Genomic DNA, 27,566 nt, shown 5'->3' on the forward strand with positions numbered 1-27,566 from the left:
GGGACCCAATCTCTAAATAATTAATTAAACTAGCTAGCGGTAGCATATAGCTATCACAGCTATGCACTGTAGTCATGCCTCCTACCTTTTTAACCACTGAATACTACAGATGGAAAATTGTAAATTATAAAAATTATAAATTTTAAGATTCTCACCAAAAAAAGTTCTAAATTCTAATGACCTAATGTTTTAATGATCTAATAATTTAATATTCTAAATAACCTAAAGTGATTCATTCACAATTTCAAAATGGGGTTAGAAGATAAAAACATATGTCATATTCTGGTTTCAAACTAAAGATTTATAAGTGAAATCATTTAAAACATATGAAAATAAAGGTGATTGTTGGCACAAAAATGCCACTATCCTTAGAAAGGGAAAAGATATTATAAAAAGGTAACAAATGTACTCCATACTACTGCCGTCACTAATTCATAATGTCTGACAAAGAATTTTTTTTAAAATATTGATAGTTTTAATTTTACATAAAATGTCCAAAACAACTGTTACAGGTTATTTTGGTTTACAGGTATCTGCAATAAATAGGTTATCAATGGAGATATTATTTTAAATTAAATTTGGGTTCTAAATTGAAATTAGCCATCTCTGGCTAATAAGTAGTAAAAGAAGTCATCTGTGCTGGGAATATACTGGAAGATCTGACTTTCCACATCTCTCAAAGCAACCTCACAGGGTTTCTCTTGCAGTCCTGGCTGTCCTGGACTCACTTTGTAGACCAGGCTGGCCACACTCACAGCGATCTGCCTGCCTCTGCCTCCCAAGTGCTAGGATTAAAGGTGTGCACTACCAAGCCCTTCTCTGACAAAGAATTCTAAATATGTCTCAAGCACATTACTCAAGATTATGACAACAATCTTAAAAGAGTAACTGTAATTTGAGTAGTTTTCCTCTTTTTTAGTACTAACAATGCACACGTAGTAGTGATGCAATGATGTGGAAGCAAACAATTTAAGTCTATCATAAGCTGTTATATAAAATATCTGGAGGAGGAAAACAACGGCAACTTATCATCTAAAACCTGTTAAATTAAAACATTTATCAACTGCTTTTTGCCCAATCATAATATAATTGCAAATCACTTTTTCTTTAGAGGGAAAAGGCACCAAACCATGCCTCCTATAAGGTATCTATAAAGTTACATATATCATTTATTTTTCTGTATTTCATAGTCATTACTTTAAAAATGTTAAGCAAGGAAGCATAAGACGCAGAAAGGCATAAGTTAAAATGAGCTGTAAGTATAAAAATGCCATCATGAAGCCCATAATTTTGTATACTATCTTTTTTAATAGAAGATTTTTTAAATTTATTCTGTTTATAGTGTTCTGCCTGCATGTATGTGTACAGGCAGGAAGAGGGAACAGGATCTCATTATAGATGGCTATGAATCACCATATGGTTGCTGGGAATTGAACTCAGGACCTTTGGAAGAGCCAGCAGTGCTCTATCTTTAATATTTTATGTTAAGCAAAAACAAGTGGTATGTTGGCCTGGAGAGATGGCTCAGTGGTTAGAAGCATTCACTGCTCTTACAAATGACCTGAGTTCGGTTCTCAGCACCCACAGCTGAAGGCTCACAGCTGGCCTCCCTAGGCACCTCCATTCACATGCACAAACACACACACAGACCACACTTACAGATACACATAGTCAAAAATATAAAATTTTGAGTGATACCTTTAAAGTTTTCTTTATCATTAATGCTAAAATTCTGTGGTCTAATAAGAGCATTACGATGAACATATTAAACCATACCTGGTTCATTATAGCCTTCTCTTAAGTACTGAATAAGACAAAAAATAAATCTTGGAAGAACAAATTCAGACATCATCAGTAAGTCTTTGGGAACACAGGGAATATTCGAACTTGATTTAATCTGATGTCTTCTGCAAAACCTGTAATAGCAGAAGGGGAAAAAACTAAGACGAAAGGAAAAATAGCAATTATCTAACCAGGCAAGATGTATTACTTCTATTTACAATATTAACAAAGAAAATACAGGCAAATACTAAAGCCAGTTGAATACATCTTTATGATTTTTAAGTCATCAAGTTAAAAGAATACAGCTTTAGTAGGCCTTTAAATTAGAAATGGTACCCAAAAAGACTTTTTCTACGACAAGAATATCCCAGCCATGTCCCAAATAGAACACAAAAAGAAAATCACCATAGGATTTACATGTTTGACTGCACTGTTACTCTCACTGCCACTTTATTATTTCTATTCTTTACAAACCTGTAAGTACAACTTGAGAGTTATCTGAATCATTTATATCTTCCATTCCTACCTCAATAAATTAATCAATAATATAAGCAACTGAAAAATTTTTTAAAGTTTATACATTTAAGTCTATATATTCTTGCTAATCTTAACATTATTTTTTTGAAATGACTAATATATTTAAGCAATAAAAACAAATATTCACAATCCAAATAGTCACCAATAAGCTACTGTGCTACTAAATACAAAATTACTAATTAAATATATAAAAAATGGCTTAAAATAAACAATAGGAGAGTACGAAAACTATTTTAGCTAAAACATTAATAATCTGAATACAGCAAAAGAGCACTCTTAGGTAGAAAAAATGATTTTATTTCATAAAACCCAGATATTTAAATTCCTTAAAGTTAATATCATTAAATCAATGGAATCAAAATTATTTCTATCAAATTGAAAAGCTTATGTACGAAAAAGGTTAACATCTGGAATAAATGATTAATGAAAATAAGCTAATCTGTAAAACACGGTGTGTAGTAATTTAACAATATCAACAGACTACAACTGAGTCCAGGATACAGGTATATAAATTTATGGATTTACTATATAATAAACACCATGTAACAACTCAATATAGTAAAAAATAAAAATGTGTGTGCGTACATGTGTGCGTGCGTGTGTGTGCGTGCGTGTGTGTACCAGAGTACAGTTGTTCACAGAAGCCAAAGGCATCAATCAGATCCCCTGAAGGTTACGTTCCAGTAGGTTGTGAGCACCTGATGTAGGTGCTAAGAACCAAACTGGGATCCTTTGCAAAAACAGTGTAAACTCTTAACTGCTGAGCCATATTTACGGCCCCAAGGAAAGGCAAATTGTTTTAGGTCAACATTGATATATTACACACAGAAAATAAATTCCATCCCTATCTTAAATGACACACAAAATATATTCCACTCACAGTAAAAAAAAAAAAAAAAATTATATACAAGCAGGGTGTGTGGTGCATGCCTTTAATCCCAGCCCTAGGGAGGCAGAGGCACGTGGATCTTGCTGAGTTTGAGGCCAGTCTGGTCTACAAAGCCAGGGCTGTTACTCACAGAAACCCTGCCTTGAAAAACAAAACAAAAGCCGGGTGTGGTGGCGCATGCCTTTAATCCCAGCACTCGGGAGGCAGAGGCAGGCGGATCGCTGTGAGTTCGAGGCCAGCCTGGTCTAAAAAGTGAGTCCAGGATGGCCAAGGGTACACAGAGAGACCCTGTCTCAAAAAACCAAAAAAAAAAAAAAAAAAAAGAAAGAAAGAAAGAAAGAAAAACAAAACAAAACAAAAAGCTATGTACTTATTCACTACAGTGAATTTTATTCTGTATGATAATGACATTGTGGTCATACTGCATGTTGGTGGATATTTAACGATGTAAGAAGTTATTTGGTGGAATGCTGGGCGGTGGTGGCACACGCCTTCTTTAATCCCAGCACTCGGGAGGCAGAGGCAGGCGGATCTTGATGAGTAGAGGCCAACCTGGCTTACAAAACTAGCCCAGGACAGTCAAGGCTACACAGAGAAACCCTGTTTCTAAAAACAAAAAAAAACAAAAACAAAAACAAAACAAAGAGAGAAGGTATGTGGTGGAGGCATCCCATTCAGGGCTGAGTGTCCTCAGGTCTCTCACCCTCTGCTCATTGTCTGGCTTTGGGCCTCTGTGTTTCTTCCCAGCTGCTACAGGAAGAAGCTTTTCTGATCCTGGCTAAGCAAGGCACTAATCTATGTGTGCTCCAACATATCCCTCTCCAGAGCTCAGGGAACCCTGGGGAGGTGGGGACAAAAGTGTCAAAGCCAGAAAGGATGGAGGGCACCAAGAAAACAAGGCCTCATAAATCAACAGGATTGACACACATATGAATTCAGAGAACCTGTGGCAGCACGCACAGGGCCTGCAAGGGGTCTGTGCCAGATGGCGTCCTAGAGATGAAAGAAGTGGACATATGCACCCATCCCTAACCCAGAAGCTATCTCCAGTCAATACCCAGTTGCAAATAAAAAATGTATTTTCCACCAAGGTAGTCTCACTAGGGAAACAAAGTGCTCTTAAGGGTATGCCCAGGCCCAGCAACAGATACCAACAGAAAACAAGCTCAGTGGCATCTCTGGAGGATTCTTGTCTCTCTCTTTTTTTTTTTTTTTTTTTTTTTTTTTTTTTTTTTTTTAATCTCATTTATTTTCTTTTATTTTTTCTTCTCTCCTTTTACCCAACAGTGTTTTGCATATATATTTTAGCTCCCAGCTTAATGTTTTTATGGGATTCTGAGTATCTTCTACATTTATCTGATTCTTAGGCCTTTCCTTGGGCTCTTTTCCATCTGTTTGTTTTGCCCTATTCCAATGTACCTTACAAGCCTGCCTGTTTTCTAATGAGGAGAGGAGCTGAGGAGGCGCTGGGAGGGCAGAGGAAAGGGGCCAGGACGAGGGTATATTTTTATATGAGGAGAAAATCTATTTTCAATAAAAGGAAAAAACAGCATAAGAAGAGAAAGAAAAATTATTTGGGTGAGGCATGGGGGCACACACTCTTTTTTTTTTTAAGATTTATTAATTATGTATACAATGCTCTGCTTTCATGCACACCTACAAAGCAGAAGAGGGCACCAGATCTCACTATAGATGGCTGTGAGCCACCACGGGGTTGCTGGGAACTGAACTCAGGACCTCTGGAAGAGCAGGCAGTGCTCTCAACCTCTGAGCCACCTCTCCAGCCCAGGGGCATATGCTTTTAATGCCAGTATTTGGGAAGCAGAGGCAGGCAGGTCTCTGGATTTGAGATTGGCCTGGTTTACACAAGCAGTTCCAGGCCAGCCTGAGCAGCACCGTGAGTTCCTGTCACAAAACAAAATAAAGAGAGAAAGACAGAGGAAAGGAAGAATGGAGGAGGAAAAGAAAGAAGGAAAAAAAAGGAAAGGAAAGAAAGAGACAATTTAAGCTTAACAAAATCTAGGTGCCATTGGTGATTAATAAACATAAAAACTGATCAGGAAAAATATTACCACACACATTCACTTGTCAATGATGAAACAGGAAAAATGTTTACAATTCATAACTAGCCAAAGGCTATTTAAATACTGCCCTGTGTTTTAGTCTCGGAATGGTGCACTGTCCCATCCCAGCCTTGGACGCAATACACTGACCGTATTGCTCCAGCATTAGGGGTGCCCTTTCTTTAACCTGTTTCTAATCTTAGTGCATTATCCTTTAACCTTCTACAGATTGTTTCCTAAAAGATGTTTGTTTGTTTGCTTGTTTGTTTGTTTGTTTGTTTTAATTTCTGTGTATCCCAAATGAGGCATGTGGGGGGGGGGGGGTAAGAAGGCCTAGTGCAGCCCCTCTGTGGTTGGCAGAGTGGGGGACTGCGATTGTCAGATGTATGAGCTGGGAACCAAACGTGGGCCTTTTGGAGGGCCATCTCTCCCTTCTTTTAAACCTTCCGAAATTTTTATTTAATTTCAGATTTTATAACTACATTAGCTTAAGTTTATTTTTGTGAGATTTCCTAAAGAGGACAGTTATACATGAATAGCCATATTGCAGGGGTTTGTCCTATTTTGTTTTGGAAGAGGGTTTGTCATGGGGTTTTCTAAGGCAAGGCCTCGTGACCCAGACTGGCTTCAAAATCCTTAAAGTAGCCAAGGTTGCCTTTGAATTCCTAATCTTTCTACCTCCACCACCCATTGCTGGGATTACAAGTGCACACCACCATACATGGCCCCAAAAACTCTTATAAACTGTACCAGACATTCTATAAACTCTCTCCTTTGTATATAAAGTAGGTAACAAAAAATGAAAAACCAACAAGATTTACTAACATAAGAATTCCTGCCGGGCGTGGTGGCGCACGCCTTTAATCCCAGCACTCGGGAGGCAGAGGCGGGCGGATCGCTGTGAGTTCGAGGCCAGCCTGGTCTACAAAGTGAGTCCAGGATGGCCAAGGCTACACAGAGAAACCCTGTCTCGAAAAACCAAAAAAAAAAAAAAAAAAAAAAAGAATTCCTAAGCTGGGCGTGGTGGCGCACGCCTTTAATCCCAGCACTCGGGAGGCAGAGGCAGGCGGATCGCTGTGAGTTCAAGACCAGCCTGGTCTACAAAGTGAGTCCAGGAGGGTCAAGGCTACACAGAGAAACCCTGTCTCGAAAAACCAAAAAAAAAAAAAAGAATTCCTAACACGTAAAAACACCAACTTACTGTAAGTGTGAAGTCAGCATGTATAGGCCCTGGGTTAGATTCCCAGCACCAAAGAAAGGAGGAAAGAAATGCATATACAGTAATACATTTACATTTGTATACAACTGTAAACAGAAGCAACCCACCACTTCCTATTTTCTCAGTGAGAAAAAACAGAGTAACACTATTTACAGTGCTAAAGTCCCAGTTTGTAGAAATCTAACCCTCTTTTACTTCAGAGTAGGTTAGAGGATGAGCAACTGGGTAGATATTTTAAAAATGAAATTATCAATATTATGAAAATATAATTATAGTTTCAGAAATAGAGTTTCTACCTTATAGGTTTTCATACTATTTACAAAATAGTATGAAGGCTACAGGGTTTCTCTATGTAGCCTTGGCCATCCTGGACTCGCTTTGTAGACCAGGCTGGCCTCGAACTCACAGCGATACGCCTGCCTCTGCCTCCCAAGTGCTGGGATTAAAGGCGTGCGCCACCACGCCCGGCTTACAAAATATTTAATGCTGTGTATTCAGGGAATCTTATATCTACAATTCTAAATTGCCTTTTTTCTTCTCTTTCATCCTTACCATACTTATACATAAATGTTTATAAATTTAAAAAAAAAAAGCCATAAGTCTTTCATAAGAAGGAATCGGTATGTCTGTATATAATGAACATCTTACAACTGTTTGACCAAAATACTGTTAGTACCTTAGAGCAAACCCTGATTGGTAAGAAATAGGTCACTGCTAAATGAAAGGGGAAATTCTGTAAAAACCATGTCCTACCCACCTAATTCCCAAGTGCTAGGACTTTGACACCACATCTGATTTCAAAATGCATTTTAACTGTAAATATAGAGATTTATGTAAGTTAAAAAGATAGAAATAAGGCTGGAGAGATGGCTCAGAGGTTAAGAGCACTGCCTGCTCTTCCAAATGTCCTGAGTTCAATTCTCAGCAACCACATGGTGGCTCACAGCCATCTGAATTGAGATCTGGTGCCCTCTCTGGCATGTAGGTGTACATGCAGGCAAAACACTATATTCTTTTTTTCTTTCTTTTTTGTTTGTTTGTTTTTTGTTTGTGTGTGTGTGTTTGTTTTTTTTGTTTTTGTTTTTTTGTTTGTTTGTTTGTTTGTTTTGTTTTTTAAGGCAGGGCTTCTCTGTGTAGCCTTGGCTGTCCTGGACTCACTTTGTAGACCAGGCTGGCCTCGAACTCACAGCGATCCACCTGCCTCTGCCTCCTGAATATTGGAACTAAAGGCGTGCGCCAAACACTGTGTTCTTAATAAATAAATAAGTATTTTAAAAGGTAGAAACATACTACCCATATTCTGGCACATCCGGCCAATCAAATTAAGTAAAAGCAACTAACACTTTTCATGTTAGTCAGCTGTAGTGGCACATACTTTTAGTCCCAGCACTCAGGAGGCAAAAGCAGGAGGATTTTGTGACTTCCAGACCAGCCAGGATTACAAAATACTCTGTCTCTAATTAATTAATTAATCAATTATAACTATATAAAAATAAGTAGGCGCTAACATAACAGGTTTTCAGGAAAATCTATATATTAAATCTGTACTTAAACATATGAGGTAAATATCCAGCAAGTATGGGTCCTTTTTTTTTTTTTTTTTTTTTTTCCTTTTTTGCTTTTTGAGACAGGGTTTCTCTATGTAGCCTTAGCTGTCTTGGACTTGCTTTGTAGATCGTGCTGGTCTTGAGAATTCACAGTGATATGCCTGCCTCTGCCTCCTGAGTGCTGGGACTAAAGGTGTGCACCACCATGCCTGGTTGGGTCCTTTTTTAAAAGGAGATAATTCTCTCCCAAAAATAAGAGGAGCCTGGTCTACATAGTGAAACCCTGTCTCAAAAGGGGGTTGGGGGTCCTGGAGAGATGCTCAGAGGTTAAGAATACTGAGGGCTCTTCCAGAGGATCCGGGTCAATTCCCAGTACCTGTCCACCCGGTAACTCAAAACTATTCCAGGGGACCCAAAGCCCTCTTCTAGCCAGGCATGCAAGTGGTACACAGACATACATTCAAACAAAACATTCATATACATAAAATAAAATAGAAAAAAAGTATCTTTAAAAGAAAAGAAGATGGGGCTGGAGAGATGGCTCAAAGGTTAAGAGCACTGACTGTTCTTCCAGAGGTTCTGAGTTCAATTCTCAGCAACCACCTGGTGGCTTACAACCATCTATAATGTGATCTGATGCCCTTTTCTGGGGTACAGGCATACATGCAGGCAGAGCACTGTATACATAATAAATAAATAAAACTTTCAAAAAAAGAAAAGCAAAGAAGATGCACTGTGAACCCAGCATGGTGGCGCACACCTGTAATCCTAGCCCTAGCTCGGGAGGCAGAGGCAGGCAGATCAAGGCCAGTCTGGTCTACAAAGTGAGCCTAGGACAGCCAGGACTACAAGAGAAAAAAATGCGCTGTGTACTAATATGAGACACTGTCCAATATATGTTGGGGGAAATAATGAAAGTGTCAACCAGATATTCACTGCCTCCACTTCAGCACTGTCACAAACTAAACTACCTAAATATTTCCAACAAGCCAGCTAAAAGAAATACTGACCATTAGTGCTAACATCTTTTAAATACATAATTAAGGTCAAATGAAAATGAGAGAAATCCCTCTCTCACTGGATGAGTGGATGAAGAAGAGGACCTTGCCCTTTTAGTTTATCCAATCTCTTATATTATAGTCAATATGTACTACATTTGACATTTTAGAGGTGGGAAAGACTACTCTAAACACTCTGAAAACTGCTGTTGATAATCAATGCCATTTCCTGAATAATAAAGAAATGTAACCTTAGGACAGCTTTTCAGATACAGCCCAACTCAACATTTAGGAAGCATCTATTAAATCCATCTATGTTGGCCTTTAGGGTGCCTTTTTTTAAGGACCTTAAAATCTGGACGAAAGTAAGCAAAATGAAGCACAAGATGTAGCAGGAAGAGCGAGAAAGGCGAAGAGAAGGAAGTCAGCACAGAGCAGGATGGACCATGAGCACATGGCCATGAACAAGGACAGTAACATGGGGTATACAGCTGGGAAATAACAAAATAGCTTAGAGGTTTGATACCTGCCCAGTTACTGTGCTTTAAAGCTTTAATAATGCAAAAGGTCTCTGTCTCGATTATTTGAGAACTAGCTAGGGTGGAGAAACCATCTAGAGTCTAATATTCTTCCACAACATGTATAGCAATAATTACACTTATTCTATAGTGATTCCTGTACAGGTGGAAAGCATAGCTTAATTGCTAGCACCACAGACAAAAACATCATTTTGTTATACATTGTTTTTCTTTTGAAGATTTTTTTATGCCTGTGCTTTGCCTGAATGTATGTATGTATGTATGTATGTATGTATGTGCACCACATGTGTGCAGTACCCTCAGAGGCTAGAAGAGGAGGATGCTGCATCCCCTGAAACTAGAGTAACAGTGGCTGTAAGTTGAACCCAGGCTCTCAGCAGGGGCCGTAATTACACTTAACCACTAAGCCATCTACCTGCCCAGTCATACATAGTTTAACATACCATTCTCATACTTTGTTATATCACCTCACACATGAGTTCTCAATATTTTCTCTTTGTTTCATGTATCTGCTAATACTACTATTATGCTGACAATAGTAATGTCAAGAAATCAAAAACAGTTGAAGCCAGCAATGGTGGCACTTGCCTTTATGCCAGCATTCAGGAAGCAAAGGCAGGTGGATCTCAGTGAGTTCAACATCCTATCACAACAGCCATACACATGAAAAGGACTAAGGCACAAGAACTCTCTTCTTTTATTAAGTACACAGACACAAGGATAAAGTATAGCTCTGGGATAGAGCATGTTCCTCCTTACAAATAAAATAAGGCCTTGGGTTTACTCCCCAGCACTGCAGTTGGTCAGTACAGCAGTAGGTGCACAGGGAAAGTGGAGTCTTTCAGAAATTGCCTAACCAGTGGAATGGCACACTTTTATGCTAGTGGGAAGAACAACTCCAAAATACATGCATTCTCTGGGTTTTGTTTTGGTTTGGTTTTGGTTTTTTTGAGGCAGGGGTTCTCTTGTAGGCCTGGCTGTCCTAGACTAGCTTTGTAGACCAGGCTGACCTTGAACTCACAGAGATCCTCCTGCCTCTGCCTCTAGAGTGCTGGGATTAAAGGTGTGAACCATGCCCGATACATTTGTTTGTTTGTTTTTAAAGATTTATTATTATGTATACGGTGTTCTGCTGCATGTACACCTGCACAGCAGAGGGAGGCACCAGCTCTCATTACAGATGGTTATGAGCCACCATGTGGTTGCTGGGAATAGAACTCAAGACCTCTGGAAGAGCAGCCAGTGCTCTTAACCTCTGAGCTATCCCTCCAGCCCCGAATTCTCAGTTTTTAAGCAGCCTTTGGGGACTGTTTCCAGGGTAGCACAGGTCTGTCCACCTGGAACACTATTATAACCTGAAGCTGCATCTTAGCCTACACTCGTGGCCACCGTCATCTATTCCTCTAAAGGTAGAAGAGTAGGTATTCAGCCCAGATTTTTCCATCTAAACCACTGAGTTGTAAACATTTCGGAATAATCACATGCCTCCAATACTGTTTATTGTTCAGTCTTGTCCCTGAGACTAGACATAGTAACTCCTGGAACACACAGCCAACAGTTGTGTTTTTCTAACAGAATAATTAAATCAGTAAGTATTAAGCACCAATTCACATACAACTGCTACCATGAGGAAAATAAATTTCCTGAAACCTCAATAAAAACACAGGGACAGAGAGATGGCTCAGGAGTTAAGACCACCGTGTTCTTCAGAGGTCCTGAGTTCAATTCCCAGAACATATGGTGGCTCACAACCACCTATACTGGGATCCGATGCCCATGCAGGTGTACATGAAGACAGCGCACTCATATACAAAAAAAAAAAAAAAAAACCACAGGGACTTATCTACAGCAAGGATGTCCTAGTTCTGTGTTTGTATTCTGTTGTTCTGGCTGTTGTTGTTGTTGTTGTTGTTGTTGCTGTTGCTGTTGCTGTTGCTGTTTTCAAGACAGGGTTTCTTTGTGTAGCCTTGGCTGTCCTAGACTCACTTTGTAGACCAACCTGGCCTCAAACTCACTGCGATCCACCTGCCTCTGCCTCCCACAGTGCTAGGACTACAGAGGTATGCCACCTCACCCAGCTTCTGTGCTTGTATTCTTTTTTTTTTCCCCTGAGACAGGGTTTCTCTGTGTAATAGCCCTGGCTGTCCTGGACTCACTTTGTAGACCAGGCTGGCCTTAGATTCAGAGATCCACCTGCCTCTGCCTCCCGAGGGCTGGGATTACAGGCATGAGCCACTGCACCCAACTTGAATTTGTATTATAAATAAGTAAATAAATAAAATCTCATTAGAAGCTGTGCATAATGGCTCACACCTGTAATCCTTGTATTGGGAAGAATGAGACAGGAAGTCTGAATTGACAGCCAGCTGAAGTTAGACATTAAGACCTACCCTATCATGAAGAAGGAAGGAGGAGGAGGGGAGGAGGAAGAAGAAGAGGAGGAGGAGGAAGTCCCCAACACGGTGGCTCACACTTACAATCACAACACTTGAGAGTCAGAAGCAAGAAGATCACTGAAAGTTCAAAGCCAGCACACTCAACACAGAAAGTTCCAGGAACCTATCCCAACAAAACAGAAAACCTTACTAACATTATTTCCACTTCCACAGTAAAGCAACATAATTTTTAAATGCCAGATTTGCATTTCATCCAGAAAAATCTGATAATTACCACTTGTTCCTAATTCCAAGGAAGAACCAACATTATTTCTTTTATTATTAGTTCCCTGAATGCTAACCTAGAACAAGAATTAGCCAATGGACAGAACATTCTCCACAGTTGAGTGGAGTGTGGGGTATGACTTTCACACGAACTCTGGTGCCCCATATTTGACCATGTCCCCTGGATGGGGAGACCTGGTGGCACTCAGAGGAAGGACAGCAGGTTACCAAGAAGAGACTTGATACCCTATGAGCATATACAGGGGAAGGTAATCTCCCTCAGGAACAATCATAGGGGAGGGGAATAAGGGGGAAATGAGAGGGAGGGAAGAATGGGAGGATACAAGGGATGGGATAACCATTGAGATGTAACAAGAATAAATTAATAAAAAATTTTAAAAAGAGATTGCTCTAAGTCATCTATGATTTGACCTCCCTCTTAAAAAAGGGGGGGAGGGGGGTACATGCCTTTAATCCTAGCACTCTGGGGGCTGAGGCAGGCCAATCTCTGTGCCAAGGTTACACAGAGAAACCCAGTCTCAAAAAAACAAAAAAGGTGACGTGCCAGCAAGATGGCTCAGCATGAAAAGGCTTGACACACAAGCCCAACCACCTGAATTTGGTCTCTAGAACCCACATAAAGGTGCAAGGAGAGCTGACTCCACAAAGCTGCCCCTTGTCCTACACAAAATACACAGACACAGCAGCAGCAGCAGCAGCATTTAATTTTTAATTGAAGGTTTAAAAAAATGACATTTAAGCCGGACAGTGGTGTCTTGCTCCCAGCACTCAGGACCTGTGAGTTCGAGGCCAGCCTGGTCTACAAAGGAAGTCCAGGACAGCCAAGGCTACACAGAGAGACCCTGTCTCGAAACCCCCCCCAAAAAAAAGACATTTAAAACCAAAAAGAACAAAATAGTATGGGACAGAAAAATCAGACCAGTAAGAATAGTATTTAGAGGTTGAAGGTGGAAGAAGGTAGAAGGGCACTTTTTTTTAGCATGCACAACACGGCAGGTAAATCCCCAAAACCAAATTAAAGAATGCTGTTTAACATAAGCAGTAAGGAAAACTGGCTGAGAGATCACGATCTATAGCCAGCATGCCTAGCTTACTATCTGGGTGAGCTTTAGCAGGTTTTTAAAATCTGAGCCCTATTACCCTCTCCGATTCAATGGGAATAATAACTAAGTATCTCAAAATTGTTAAAAAATTAAATGAGTTAAATTATATAAAGCAGTTAAAATTTGACTACTTTCACCAAACAGTAAAAAAAAAAAAAAAAAAGTAAAGTTTTAATAACACTGTTAAAGAAGCTACTGGAAAACAGGCCATTCCATACATTAATTATAAAAAGTCTCGGGAAGGACAGTTTTTAAATCCCACCTTTGTAAATTTGCCCAACTGACATTCTTGTACAAATGAGGGAAGACCGGCACATCGAGGCTTTTATTTTTGTACTATGAATCTTCACAACCATCACCTTACATTATTTAAATCAAGGGCAGCAAATTCATGGAACATTATGTAGCCATTTTTACCCTATAGAATCAGGAAACTGATGTGAAACAACATCACAGTGAGAAAAGACAAGATGGAGAAGAATGTTACCTTCGGGATGAAAGGAGACAGAAACAGGACAACATTTACTGTTGCTTTGGACTAAAAGAAACTAACAGCAGTGAGAAGGAACTGGTAGATGAGAGACCAGAAAGGATGCAATTTTTATTATAGGTTATGTTGGCTTTTATATTCAATAATATATAAATATTAAAATGCTAAAAGTAAAGCAAAAATTCGTTATAATTGCTAGCCCTCGTTATTATTATGTGCAAGCTCTTACTATGTCCTTTCTGAATCGTTTTCTTAATCCTTCTGCTCAGAAACCTCTTCTCCAGCTTCTGACTCCTTCATGACTATTTAAGGAATGTATCACTAAGGACTGTAGTGTAAGTGAATTATGGCATAGGTGCGCTGCACACATCAATGAGTTTGTCACAGATGCATGTGTTGAGTGTCTCCTTTCAGACGGGTGTTCTCATATTAATGATTAAGGTGTTTTGTTTTTGGTTTGGGGTTTTGTTTTGGTTTGGTTTTTGGTTTTGGTTTTGGGTGTTTTGTTTTGGTTTGGTTTGGTTTGGTTTTGGTTTGGTTTTTCTAGTCAGGGTTTCTCTGTGTAACCCTGGCTGTCCTGGACTCTCACTTTGTGGACCAGGCTGGCCTCGAACTCACTGCAATCCACCTGCTTCTGCTTCCCAAGTGCTGGGATTAAAGGCGTGCGCCACCACCCAGCGATTAAGGTGCTCTTAAACTAGATAAAACCCAGCATTTGATTCCTAATTCGCTCAGTGATTTTTCTCCTCCTTCTAGTGTGAGGGGTATTCTATATATCTCACTGCCCAGGAGCCCAATTCTCTGTCACTCTAGCACACTAAATACTTTGACAGCTCAACAGTCCCTTTTTATACAAGCCCCTCCCTTCCCTCCTTCCTCAACCCCCATCAGCTCCACAGCTCGGTCCCTCACAGGCAGCTCAGCCGCTTTTTCCCCCCAAGGGGCCTAAACTGCAGTTAAGACCCTCTTCTTTGGCCTTCATCATTCGGTGACCCAAATCAGATCCCAACCTACTCCCTCACGGTCTATCCAAATCATTTCTAAGGCTCTTCTCCAGAATCAGGCAGGCAGCTGCATCCCTCCTCGCCCCCCTCCCTGCTTTCTCAACAAGTACACAACTGACAGCACACCAGATTCCCCCAAGTATCCACTCCTCCTCCTACCTGCCCTGTCACCCTACGCACTGAACCCCCCCATCACTCGCCCACCCTGACCTCCTGCTTCCCCGCACACGCTCTCCTCTGCTCCCCACCGCCTTCCTCCAACCGGTGACAGCTCAGTCACCTCCAACCCCTTGCGTCTGCGCCCTTCCCCAAGCTTCCCCCAGACAGATGAGGGTCGGCTCCCAGATTTCCCCTAGGCTTCCTCCTCGCCCCACAACCACAACCCCACGACCCTGCAAGACCACACGGCCCGGGTCGCCTCGCCGGGGCTCCACTCACCCACTCTCCCGCATTACGTTGCTGTCCCCGCAGTCGCAGGCGCCCCCGGCCTGGCTGCGGAACATGTTGAAGTCGTGTCCAGTGTGGTCGCCCTGGTGGAAGCACTCCGCGCACAGCGACATGCAGGGAGAGATGCCGCACGTCCGGCAGCGGTAGGCCACGAAGTTGGCCGTCCAGACCAGGCCGCAGAGCGCCGCGGGGTCGTAGGCCCGCACGGCCGCGCAGAACTCATCGTAGCCGCCGCCGCCGGCCAGAAGGCACTTACACCACTCCAGGGCATCCTCGTCCGCCGAGCCTGGGCCGCCGCCGCCCGCCGCCGCCTCCTCGCCGCCCGCAGCCCCGGCCAGCGGCCGCTCTGCGTTCAGCACCCGCTCCAGCAGCGCCTGCAGCTCCTCGGCGCCCGCACGGTTGTCCGGCCGGCTGAGAGCGGCCTTCAGATGCGCGGCGGTGGCCGCCTTGTCTAGGGCCGGCCCCTGCGCCGGTACCTCGGCCTGGGGCGGCTGCGGGCCCCCGACGGCCGCCGCCGCTGCCGCCATGATGAGAGCTCAGAATTTGGAGAGCCCAGGACCCGCGGCTCCTCCCGGGAGGGTGGGGGAATTGACTCCTGCGACGGCTCGGCCCGCCCAACTCTCGCGATACCCAGAGCCGCAGAGCACCTCGGCGCGCTCCCCGCCCCCTGCGCACTCCCTCCAGCTATGCCCCGCCCTCCGCCGGGCTCCGCCCCCTCCAGGGCGGGTTTCTGCTCCCGTAGGTCCCCTCTACCTGCTAGCTCCCAACTTTCAAAACTGACAATTACTTTACACAACAACTCGGCAAAGATCGGCAAAGACGAGACGATCTTCAGTAAGAGTGTTTTGTTTTGTTTTGTTTCCTGCAGTCGGGATGTAATATTTGAGAGAATAAAGGAAAGATGAGTCGTTTTTTCTTTATTTGCCTAGAACACAAGAATTATACACAACACCTACCAAATGTATTTTAGGCATCTGTCTCTGGCCTTCAAATGTTGATACCTGTTATCAGAGTCTTAGTAACTAATCGATTCCTACTATTATTGAAACTTCCTCCTAAATATTTCCCTGAGTCAGCTTAGCCTCGCACTCTTCCAGTTGAATCTCCTAAGATAAATTCTTTTTAAAACTGTGAAATATTCTTTTTTTGGTTGGTTGGGTGAGTGGTTAGTTTTTGTTTTGTTGTGTTGTGTTGTGGTTTGTTTGTTTGTTTGTTTGTTTGGGGGGCGGAGGGGTGGCTGGAGACAGAGCTTCTCTGTTTAGCGTTGGCTGCCCTAGAACTCACTCTATGGACCAGGCGAGTCTCAAATTCACACAGATCTGCCTGCCTCTTCCTCCCCAGTCCTGGGAGTAAAGTCCGGCGGTGGTGGCGCCTTTAATCCCAGCACTTGGGAGACAGAGGCAGGTGGATCGCTGTGAGTTCCAGGCTAGCCTGGTCTACAATGGGAGTCCAAGGCAGCCAAGGCTACACAGAGAAACCCTGTCTTGAAAAACCAAAAATTAAAAATTTTAAAGTAAGAAAAACATATTCTTACTGTCCTTTTAAAATTACTTTCAATTTATTTATTTATTTGAGTCAGAGCTCTCTAAAACCCATATAGTCAGAGAACGGTTTGTGGGAGTTGCTTCCTTCCCCTTCCTGTGGTTTCCTGAGGATTGGACTCATCATCAGGCTTGGCAGCAGAAACATTCCCTTGCTGACCCACATCTTGGCCCTCTTTTATCCTCTTTAGTGGAGAGAAAAGCCAAGCTCCTTCAACTGTCTGGTCAAAACCCACCAACACCACTATTTATCACTGTCTAGAGCAGAAACAGAGACAGACAGACAACCACTGGAACCTGATCACTGTTTCATGGGAGCTTTTGCTTAGTTTTGTTTGCTAGCTTCTTGGTTTGGTTTTGGGTTTGTTGTTTGTTTGTTTTTTGACAGGGTTTCTCTTGTAGTCCCGGGTGTCCTCTCGACTTGCTTTATAGGCCAGGCTGGCCTCGAACTCACAGAGACTCACCTGCCTCTGCCTCCTGAGTGCTAGGTTTAAAGGCAGCCATCACCACACCCAGCTCTTTTTTTTTTTTTTAAGGTTTTTTTTTTTTTTTTAAGATTTATTTATTTATTTATTTATTATGTATACATTGCTCTGCCTTGCTTATACCCCTGAAGGCCAGAAGAGGGTATCATGTCACATTATGGATGGTTGTGAGCCACCATGTGGTTGCTGGGAATTGAACTCAGGACCTTTGGAAGAGCAGTCAGTGCTCTTAACGCTGAGCTATCTCTCCAGCCCCCCCCCCTTTTTTTTTTCAAGACAGGGTTTCTCTGTGTAGCCTTGGCTGTCCTGGACTGACTTTGTAGACCAGGCTAGCCTTGAACTCACAGCAGCCCTCCTGCCTCTGCCTCCCAGCGTGCTGCAACTACAGAGTACACCACACCCCGCCTTTATTGGTTTTAAGACAACGTCTCCTGTGGCCCAGAGTGGCCTCAAGCATTTTATGTACCAAGAGATGACCTTGAACTCCTCCCTCCATCTCCCAGTGCTGGAATTACTACACTCTACCTGGTTTATAGGGAGCCAAGGGTTGAACCCAGGTCTCCGTGCATGCGGGGTAAGCACTGTACCAACTGAGCTACGTCCCCAGCTCTCATTTTCTTTCATTTAAAGTGGGTGGAAGGGTTGCTGGAGAGATGTACCGATGCTTAAGAGCACTGACTGCTCTTCCAGATTACCCAAGTTTGGTTCCCAGCACCCAGATAGCAACTCACAACTGTCATTAACTCCAATTTCAGGGATTCCCAATGCTGTCTTTTGGCCTCTATGGGCAGCAGGCATGCAAGTGTTGCACAGAAATACATGCAGGCAAAACACCCATACATAAAAAACCTTTTAGGGCTGGAGAGATGGTTCAGAGGATAAGAGCACTTACTGCTCTTCTAGAGGCCCTGAGTTCAATTTCCGGCAACCACATGGTGGCTCATAACCATCTATAGTGAGATCTGATGCGCTCTTCTGGCGTGCAGACAGAACACTGTATACATAATAAAATAAATTAAAAAAACAAAACAAAACAAAAAACCTTTTAAATAAAAATTAAAGGGTTCTGATTTATTTGACATTTCTTTACCTTGAGCAGAAAATCTCATCCCCACTGCTTTAAAAACTGGTCATTTTCCTGTGGCTTTAGAGGTTGGGATGGGCAGGCTGTTCTGAAATACTCTGTAACCCAGGCTACCTTCACACAAGAGCCTCCTGCCTTAGTGCCAAAATGAGCAGCTTGTTCCACCACTCCGGCTGGTAAAGTTTTGAGGGCAAAGAGCCTGTCTTCCTGCTCACTGTCAGCACTCACATATCTGTCTGATTGTTGTTCAGTGGGAGATAATTGCAATAGCTAACACTCCTTGAGTTTCTGTAGATGCTAGCTGTTTAATGTTATTCCTTTGTAACCTGCTCAATGAACCTGTTAAGTAACTGGTAGCAGAAAAACACAATTTTAAGTAATTCATATGCCCAAAAATACAGCAGGCGGTACATCTGATTGGTCCCCAGCCCTGGCCTCAGATGTCCCAGGGAGCAATGACAGCGATCTGGCAGATAATTGGTAAACTGATTTGCTGTATGCATAAGGCAAGGTGGAAATCTTTGGGGCCTTGGTAGATGTGGATAAAAAAGCCTTCCTGGGGACTTTTTTTTTTTTAAGGGATGGGGGCGGGAGGGATTGGGCCATGCAATGATATTCAGTGATAAGGACAACAAGGACAAAATCCTGAGAACTACATTTCTACCTTCAAGATGTCTCAAGGAACAGCTTGCAGAGCTGTTAATGTAGGCCAAACTCAAAACGCACTGTCATGCTTTCCCCCAAAATATTCTAAAACATGAGCTGAGAAACTTACTAAAAATGCTCTTGTTTCAATATTAAGCAAACTGCAGAAGTACAGCTGCAAGGTCTTAAAGGATTCATTTGTTTCCAGAGAGGGAAAAAAAAAAAAAAAAGAAAGAAAGAAAGTAAACCCCTGACCATGGTGGCAACGGATGTAACCCAGCACTGGAGAAGAAAAGGCTGGAAGGTCAGGAGTTCAAGGTAATCCTCAGGCATGTAGGGAATTCAAGGACATCCTGGGCTACCTGAGATTCTGTCCCAAAGTCAAATTAAAAGATGAAGCCAGCACTCTAGAGACTGATTTAGTGAGATCTCTGAGCTCAAGGCCTGCCTGGTCTATTGAGTGAGTCCTGGGACAGCCAGGGCTATACAGAGGAACACTGTCTCAACAACAACAGCGAAGATAAAGTCAGGGGTGCAGATATGATGGTGTACACCCACAGTCCCCAGTGCTCCAGACCCAGGAGGCAGGAACACCACTTGAACCTCAGGAGTTCGAGGCTAGCCTAGACAACATAGCAAAACTCCAAGAAACAAAACAAAAAAGACAATTAATGTTGAAAGAGAAAACTAACAAAGTAATGTTAATGACTATGGCCAAAGAGGTCAATATTTACTAGTACAAAAATGTACTGGAGCTGAGTGTGTACACACCTGTAATCTCTACACTTGGTTTTCATTTGTTGTTTTTTTTTTTAAGTGGTTTGTGTGTGTGTGTGTGTGTGTGTGTGTGTGTGTTACTTTGTTGTCTGTGTGAAGCAGGCCTGATTCTTCTCTGATAAGAAACCTGTTCAGGCCCGGCGTGGTGGCACACGCTTTTAATCCCAGCACTCGGGAGGCAAAGGCAGGCAGATTGCTGTGAGTTCGAGGCCAACCTGGTCTACAAAGTGAGGCAAGGACAGCCAAGGCTACACAGAGAAACCCTGTCTCAAAAAAAAAAAAAAAACAAAACAAAGCAAGAAACCTGTTCAGCAAGCACCTGTGGATTCCTGGAAGTATCCCTCCTATGCTAAGGAGATCCTTGTCTCCAGCAAATGGCCTTTAATCATACCAGGAAATTCTTCCCCCACCCATAAAGATAATTAAATGCCGCGGTTTTTTGCGGTGATAGGACTCTGTGAGACTGCACGTAAATGCGGTGCTGTACAACTGCAGGTACCCTGGCATCTCTAGCCCTACCGAATCAGACACATTCATCCACAAACCCCTTCTCATGGTTTATAAATGAAGGCTAGCTGGCTTGCTCTCTCGTGCTCCATCATGACCCATTTATTCTGGGGAAGAATCGCCTTTGGATGCCCCGGGGCAAGGGCAGCTATGGCGGAGTTTCCATGGCAGCTGGTGAAGCCCACCCGTGCTGGTTTCGATGTCCACCCGCATCTTCTGCCTCACTAGCTTAATGAAGAGCTATAGGACTTGTGGAGCTGCTGAGTCTCCACGGCCATCTGATACCAGCCATTTCATTCTAAAAGAACTAAACTGTAAAGCCCAGTGGAGAATCATTTCCACCTCCCGCGCTGAGACCGGAGCCTCACCTAGTGCCCAGGCCTCACCCTAAAGCACTCTAGTCTAGCCAGTCCTGAGAGTGGAACCCTTTGACCTCAAGGTCTATCTGTTCTTGTCCAAAAGCAAGCGGTGCCTGGACCACCGACCAGACACAGAAGTCAGGCCACCTGCTGGATGCTGAATGACATGTCTGTTTTGAGACAAGATTGTAGCTGGCCTGAAACTCACAGAGATGGGTTTGCCTCTGCACCTCCTCCACGCTGAGCTCAGAGGCATGTACCACCACACCAGCCTTCATCCCTGCACCCGGGAGTAGAGGCAGAAAGATCAGGACTTCAAAACCATCCATCTTTTACATACATAATCAAATCCAAAGCCAACCTGGGCCACGTGATAACCTGAGAGCTGTTTAATAGGCTATGTAATGAGTCTGGCATTTAAGACAGGTGTGATAACAATGACCTCTGCAGGTTAAGTCTTTCTTTGGTTGGTTGGTTGGTTGGTTGGTTGGTTGGTTGGTTGGTTTTCTTAGAGACAGGGTTTCTCTATGTTATTTTGGCTGTCCCAGACTCTGCAGGTTAAGTTGTAATGTGGTCACCTATCAGAATAACTTGCCATGTGACAGAGACAGTGGTTCTTATTTATGATTTCAGAAGTTGCCATTTAATCTGGTGACTGTACTATGCACACAGAGGGGACATGAGTTGTATTTGGGGGCTAAACAGAAAATGAGACGTTAATATTGTTCTGAGCATCCTCCACACTGCTGTCATCCCTGACTACCTCCTTGTCCTGTGCTGAGAGAGGGACATGGCTAGGGTGGTCAGTTCTTCACCAGGGTTCTAAGTGGACCTGGCAGATAAGAGATCCTTCTGCTTTGTTGTGAAATGGAAGGGAGTCCAGCAATGAGCTGAGGTTAGGAGAAGTCCATGTGCAGAGGCTGTGTGGGAGGCAGAGGGGCTGGGGTACTGAGAGCACAGACAACTCTTCTTCCACTGGGTGTATGGCTGAATGCAATTCTCTTTTTAGGCTTAAAATTGGTGGTGGTGGTTGTTGTTATTGCTGTTGTTGTTTTCATCTTGCAATGGAAAGAGGTCCAATAAATACAAATATTCTGTTAAGGGTCTTTATATTCATTTTGCAAAGAACTGGATTTATCTCTCAGTTACATCTTCTCTCTCTCTCTCTCTCTCTCTCTCTCTCTCTCTCTCTGTGTGTGTGTGTGTGTGTGTGTGTGTGTGTGTGTGTGTGATTTTGTTTTGTTTTATTGTGGTGGTTTGAGACAAGGTTTCTCTGTGTAACGTTGGTTGTCCTGGACTCACTTTGTAGACCAGATTGGCCTCAAACTGACAGAGATCCACCTACCTCTGTGCAACCCCCACCTCTACCCTCACCCCCAGTGCTGGAATTACAGGCATGTGCCACCACGCCCAGTTGTGGTTTTTATTTTTATTTGAAAGGCAATTTGGTAATATCACAAGGGCAAACCCTTGCTTAGCATGCTTTAGGCCCTGGATCCTGGCAAGGAGTGGAAGGTGATAAGAATAATTTGTGCCAGGGATAATAGCTCATGTAATCCTAACATTTGTGACACTAAGATGGGAGAATCACAATTTCTAGGCTAGCCTAGGCTACATCTTCTTCCTATCTTGGAGAGAAAAAGAGACGGTCAGACAGAGACAGAGTGGGGGCAGCACAAGTCCGGAGTAGTAATATACAACTATAATCCTAGCACCTGGGAATTCGAGACATGAGGATCTCACAAATTAAAGGCCAGCTTAGACTACATAAGAAGACTTTGCCTTTAAAAAAAAAAAAAAAAAAAAAAAAAAGAACTATAGACATGGCTCAGTGGTCAAGAGCTCTTTGCTGCTGCTCTTCCAGAGAACTCAGGTTTGGTTACCAACACCAACACAGGCAGCCCTCTTCTGGCCGCTGTGTGCACTGCATGCAGGTGATGAGCTAAAAATAGTTAATAGCCTAGACAGGAAAGCCATGGAAGAGAACCCTTAAGGATAGCATGGTGGCGCAGGCCTATAACCCTCGCCCTCAGGGAGGCAGAGGCAGGTAGATCAATGTCAATTCAAGGCCAGCCTGGTCTACAATGTGAGTAAAAGACACGCAAGACTACACAGAGAAACCCTGTCTCAAAAAAACAAACAAGCGAAATTGTGATTGAGGATGCTGAAGTGCACCTCTCCAGAATTAATGGCTACTGCTTGATGGGGAAAGATTTAGTTTCCTTTAAAGGGCTGAGCACTGGGAGCTTGACCATGCTTCAGTGTGTATATGGACAACACAAACTGGGAGGACTGGGAAGTGAGTGTGATCAGGGTTCATGACTATGAAATTATCAAATAATCAATAAAAATGTTATTTTGGAGCTGGCTGTGGTGGCGCACGCCTTTAATCCCAGCACTCAGGAGGCAGAGGCAGGTGGTTCACTGTGAGTTCGGGGCCAGCCTGGTCTACAAAGGGAGTCCAGGACAGCCAAGGCTACACAGAGAAACCCTGTCTCAAAAAACAACAACAACAACAACAAAAAACAAAACAAAAAACAAAAAACAAAACGTTATTTTGGGAAATTTTTGAGTTATTTCAAATCTGCTTTTGTTTTTGTGTTTTTCAAGACAGGGTTTCTCTGTGTAGCCTTGGCTGTCCTGGACTCCCTTTGTAGACCAGGCTGGCCTCAAATTCACAGCATTACGTCTGCCTCTGCCTCCCAAGTGCTAGGATTAAAGGCATGCACCACCATGCCCAGCTGAGGAACTTCAAATTTGCAGAGACTATGAATAATATAGTTACAAATATTCACCTATAAGTCTCTGTGTATAAATAATCTTTAATTCCTCATAGGCACAGAGCTGTATGATAAACCGATGTTTGAGTTCATAAGGAACAGGTACCAGGTAAGATGGTGCACACCGGTAATCCCCGGATTCTTGAAAGCAGAGACAAGCAGATCTCTGTGAATCCAAGGCCAGCCTGGTCTACAAAGTGAGTCCAGAACAGCCAAGACTACACAGAGAAACCCTGTCTCCAAAACCTGGGAAGAAAGAAAGGAAGGGAAGGGGGTAGGGGGAGAGGGACAGAAGGGGGAGGGAGGGGGAGGGCTAGCAGGCCAGGGATGGTGGTATATCCCTGCAATCCCAGCATTATAAGAGACTGAGACAGGAGAATTAATAGTTCAAAGCCAACCTGGGCTACAGAGTGAGGACAACAAAGAAACAAGAAGTAGCAACAAGGTAGAACCATTTTACAGTGACACGGGGTGGGGGTGGGGGCCAAGGCGGGGAGCTCCTGGCTTTCCCAGAAACATTCTGCATCGGTTTGGTTTGGTATTCTTCTTTTTTTTAGACAAGGTCTTAGTAAGGCCCTTCTGGTTTTGAATCCCTTACATAGCCAAGGATGGCCCCAAGCTCCTGCTGCTCCAGTTCCAGCTCACTGAGACTCAGGTGCTGGGCTCTCACTGACTTTAGTGAGTGTGAACGTTTCTTTATTTAGTTAATTACTTACTTACTTTATTTTTGTTTTTCCAGGCAGGGGTTCTTCACTTAGTGCTAGCTACCCTGAAACCACTCTGTAGACCAGGCTGGCCTTGAACTCAGGAATCTACTTGTCTCTGCCTCCCAGGTGCTGGGTTAGGGGCATGTGCCACCACTGTCTAGCAGCTATTGCGTATCTTCTTATTGCCGTGTTAGGGGTAGGAATCACATGTGGTGTAGGGTGTATTTCTTTAATAACTAACTAGGCGAGCATCTTCTCATATGGTTAATGAATATTTATATATGCATTTCCTTTTACAAAATGTTAATCAGTTTTTGGTAATTTCAAAATCTGGGCATAAATTCTTTTTAAAATGTTAATCATTTTTTTACCCATTTTGAAATCTTGGGCGCTTACGATTCCGTTGCACTGTGTATGACACTTCTACAAGCTTGAGACTAACCTGGCCTCATTTCCTAACCACGGATAGTACTGTCCCTCTTGCTTCCATTTTCTGTGATGGAATTACAGGGGTAAGCCACACTCCCCGGCTTTTTTTTTTTTTTTTTTAAATATATTTATTTATTATTATGCATACAGTGCTGAAAAGGGCATCAGATCACATTATAGATGGTTGTGGGCCACCATGCGGTTGCTGGGAATTGAACTCATAACCTCTGGAAGAGCAGTCAGTGCTCTTAACCACTGAGCCATCTCTCCAGCCCCCTCACTCCCCGGCTTTTAATCCGAATGTTTTTATTCGTATTGCTGATGACTACATTGACTGGATCTCTAATTTTGACATCATGACACATAATCAGCAAGAAAACTGATAAATGCCTGGACCTCTGTGCATCTTCTGCAGTTGGGACAACTGCAACTACAAAGGTGTGTGTGGGAGGGGTGACATTCAAATGTTCTTGTTATTGTGGTGCTGAGGAGACTGAGGTGATGGGTGTTAGGATTGTGTAGAAATGCATGACTGTGTGGAGACGCCCGGAGAATGTTGTAAGGCATCACACTGTCACGGATAAGTGCAGCAAAGGGCCTTCATTTTCTCCACAGGAATATGGTCCTTGAAAGAAAGCAGCCTATGCCCCCCCCCCCCAACACTGATCAGTATGTGCTCGGGGACAAACCATTAAAAGACTTCCTGGATTGTGTTTGTCTTGGTTTTGGTTTTGTACTTTTGTTTACTTTTGATAGTTTGACTGAGGCAAGTTCTCACTGTTCAGCTCCTGGCTGGCCTGGAAGTGACTATATAGACCATGCTGGCCTGAGACTCATTGAGAACGACCAGCCTCGGAATCCCAAATGCTGGGACTAAGAATGTGAGCCATCTTTCCAGCCCCTTCTTTTGGTTATAATTTGGTGATCCATTAGGAGAAATAATGAGAAAAACTTGAAAAGCACTAGAAGGACATGTGGAAAAAGAAGAAATGAAAAGAATCATGGGTGATCAGCAAGAATCCCTAAACAAATGGAAGTCAAAAGGAGAAAGTCATTCTCATTTTTCACCAATAGTTGGTTGTTTTACCTCATCTTTATTGAGTAAAAATCTTATTTTTTAGGACAGGAAATTTTTGATGAAATTCTCAATCACGATTGTACAGGCCGCAGATTTAAAGGAAAAGGGAAGGGAACTAGACCTGGCTATGGTGGGCCACCGAAAGGAAGAGGACACTTTCAGGGAAGGAGACCAAGATTCGAGGATAATGATCGTCATCACCATCGTCGTAGTCTTTTCCAAGTCCTTTGGGCAGGGAAATCTTCTATTTGGTAAGAAGTTTTCTCCTCTGTGTAAGTGATCTTCTTATATTATTACCAGCTTCCTTGTTTCACAAGTGAGAGACTGGTTGAAAAATGTCTTTAGAGATCAGAAAGTCTGTTTTTGGGGTGAGGAGGGAACACTTTTCTCTTTGAAGGGAAGTTCTTGAACAAAAATAAATTTTTTTTTTTTAAAGAAAGCTATTAGAGCCTGGCAGGGGAAGCACACAACTTAACCCAGGACTCCGGAGGGAGACGCAGGTGGATCATTGTGAGATCAAGGCCAGCCTGGTCTACAAAGCGAGTCCAGGACTGCCAAGGATACAAAGAGAAAGCCTGTCTTGAAAAAAAGCACACACACACACACACAAAGCTATTAGATAGCCATAGTGGCCCATGCCTTTAGGACCAGCAATTTCTGTGAGTTCCAGGCCAGCCTGGTCTACACAGCAAACACAGGACAGCCAAGGCTACACAGGAAAACAATGTCTTGGGGAAAAAAATCTATTATTACTAATTGTAATAATATTGTATTAATAGAGCAGTGCAGACATTGAATCTAACAAAAATGATTTGCAATTGTATAGGACCCATGAACAGAACAAGAGATGGAAGAGACAGAGAAGAACCGGCATCAGTCCATAAAAAAAAAGAGAATGGTTCTAGAGACAAGTGGTTTAATAAGCAACAATTTTATTCACCTTAGTTAAATTATAAGCTGCTGATGTCTTCCCCAGCTTTATTTTTTAATACCAACACTGTAGCACTACAGATTTTATTAAGAAACCCATCTTTGTTTTTCTTGTTGTTTAAAAAAAAATCCCATTATGAACTGGCTTGTCTTCTAACTACCACACTGTCTAGCAGACACTGGGTGAAAATGGCTCCGGTCAGAATCGCCCAGACCTTTTCTTGACCGCCTGCTGTCCCGCTCTGGTCTTCCACCACCTCCCCCTCCACTGGAGCCAACAGTCATTGTCTTTGCACACGGAACTGGGCTCACTGGATCCGACCTGGGCCGATGCCTCTCGCGCCTGCGCCCATCCAGCTCCCGCTGCAGCTCTCTTGAGATGGCCTTGAGATGCATGAAGTTGCAGAAGCCCCCTCTTGTGCACTGTCCCACTTCATACTGGCGGCAGCTGGCTTCCCTGAAGTCAGTCACTGGGGACAGCTCTGCATGGATGGGCTGCCCATGAAACCAACGATTGTTCAAGTCCTTCACCGCCTTCTCTGCGTCCTCCTCGCGTCGGAACTTGACATACACGTTGCCCACCAGGTGGTCTCCTAGGTTGTCACAGACATTCATCTCCTCAACCTCCCCGTACTTTGCTTCCATCTCAGTGAAGACCTCCTCAAAGAACTCGTCATAGTGCTCCGGCATCTCCAGGGCACGCACAGCGCCGCGCACACCGTCCGCAGGCTGCGCAGAGCTCTGAGGGTTTCTGTAGATGTTCAAGAGGACAACGGTCTGGCTGAAGGTCGGTTTGTTGTGCAAGCGAGAACATCTCTCTCCGTGACGACATGCTCCAATTTTGAAATAAAATGAACAGTTGACTTTGTCTTTCTCGGTGCCGAAGATGGAGGCCAAGTATTCCGCCATTGCTCGGGGGACCAGAGCTACAGGGCAGCTGCAGCT

The 27,566-nt window shown here is 43.2% G+C and overlaps 2 protein-coding genes across 2 annotated transcripts in view; both read right to left on the reverse strand.

Annotated features, from left to right (window-relative positions):
• The window catches only part of Ubr3 (ubiquitin protein ligase E3 component n-recognin 3), a 135,854-nt gene extending 114,879 nt beyond the window's left edge, over nucleotides 1-20,975 (reverse strand). Inside the window, exons 1-3 of the mRNA XM_051167088.1 lie at nucleotides 20,906-20,975; nucleotides 15,291-15,834; nucleotides 1,777-1,916 (exon numbers count right to left, since the gene is read on the reverse strand). Coding sequence (XP_051023045.1) covers nucleotides 1,777-1,916; nucleotides 15,291-15,834; nucleotides 20,906-20,975 — 754 coding nt within the window. The remainder of the gene's footprint in view (nucleotides 1-1,776; nucleotides 1,917-15,290; nucleotides 15,835-20,905) is intronic.
• Nucleotides 20,976-26,774: 5,799 nt separating this feature from the next.
• Nucleotides 26,775-27,530, reverse strand: LOC127207667 (splicing factor U2AF 35 kDa subunit-like). The gene has a single exon (XM_051167093.1). The coding sequence runs from the start codon at nucleotides 27,528-27,530 to the stop codon at nucleotides 26,775-26,777; it is 756 nt and encodes a 251-aa protein (XP_051023050.1).
• Nucleotides 27,531-27,566: the final 36 nt, after the last annotated feature.

Source organism: Acomys russatus, chromosome 24 (genome assembly GCF_903995435.1).
Source record: "Acomys russatus chromosome 24, mAcoRus1.1, whole genome shotgun sequence".
NCBI lineage: Eukaryota > Metazoa > Chordata > Mammalia > Rodentia > Muridae > Acomys > Acomys russatus.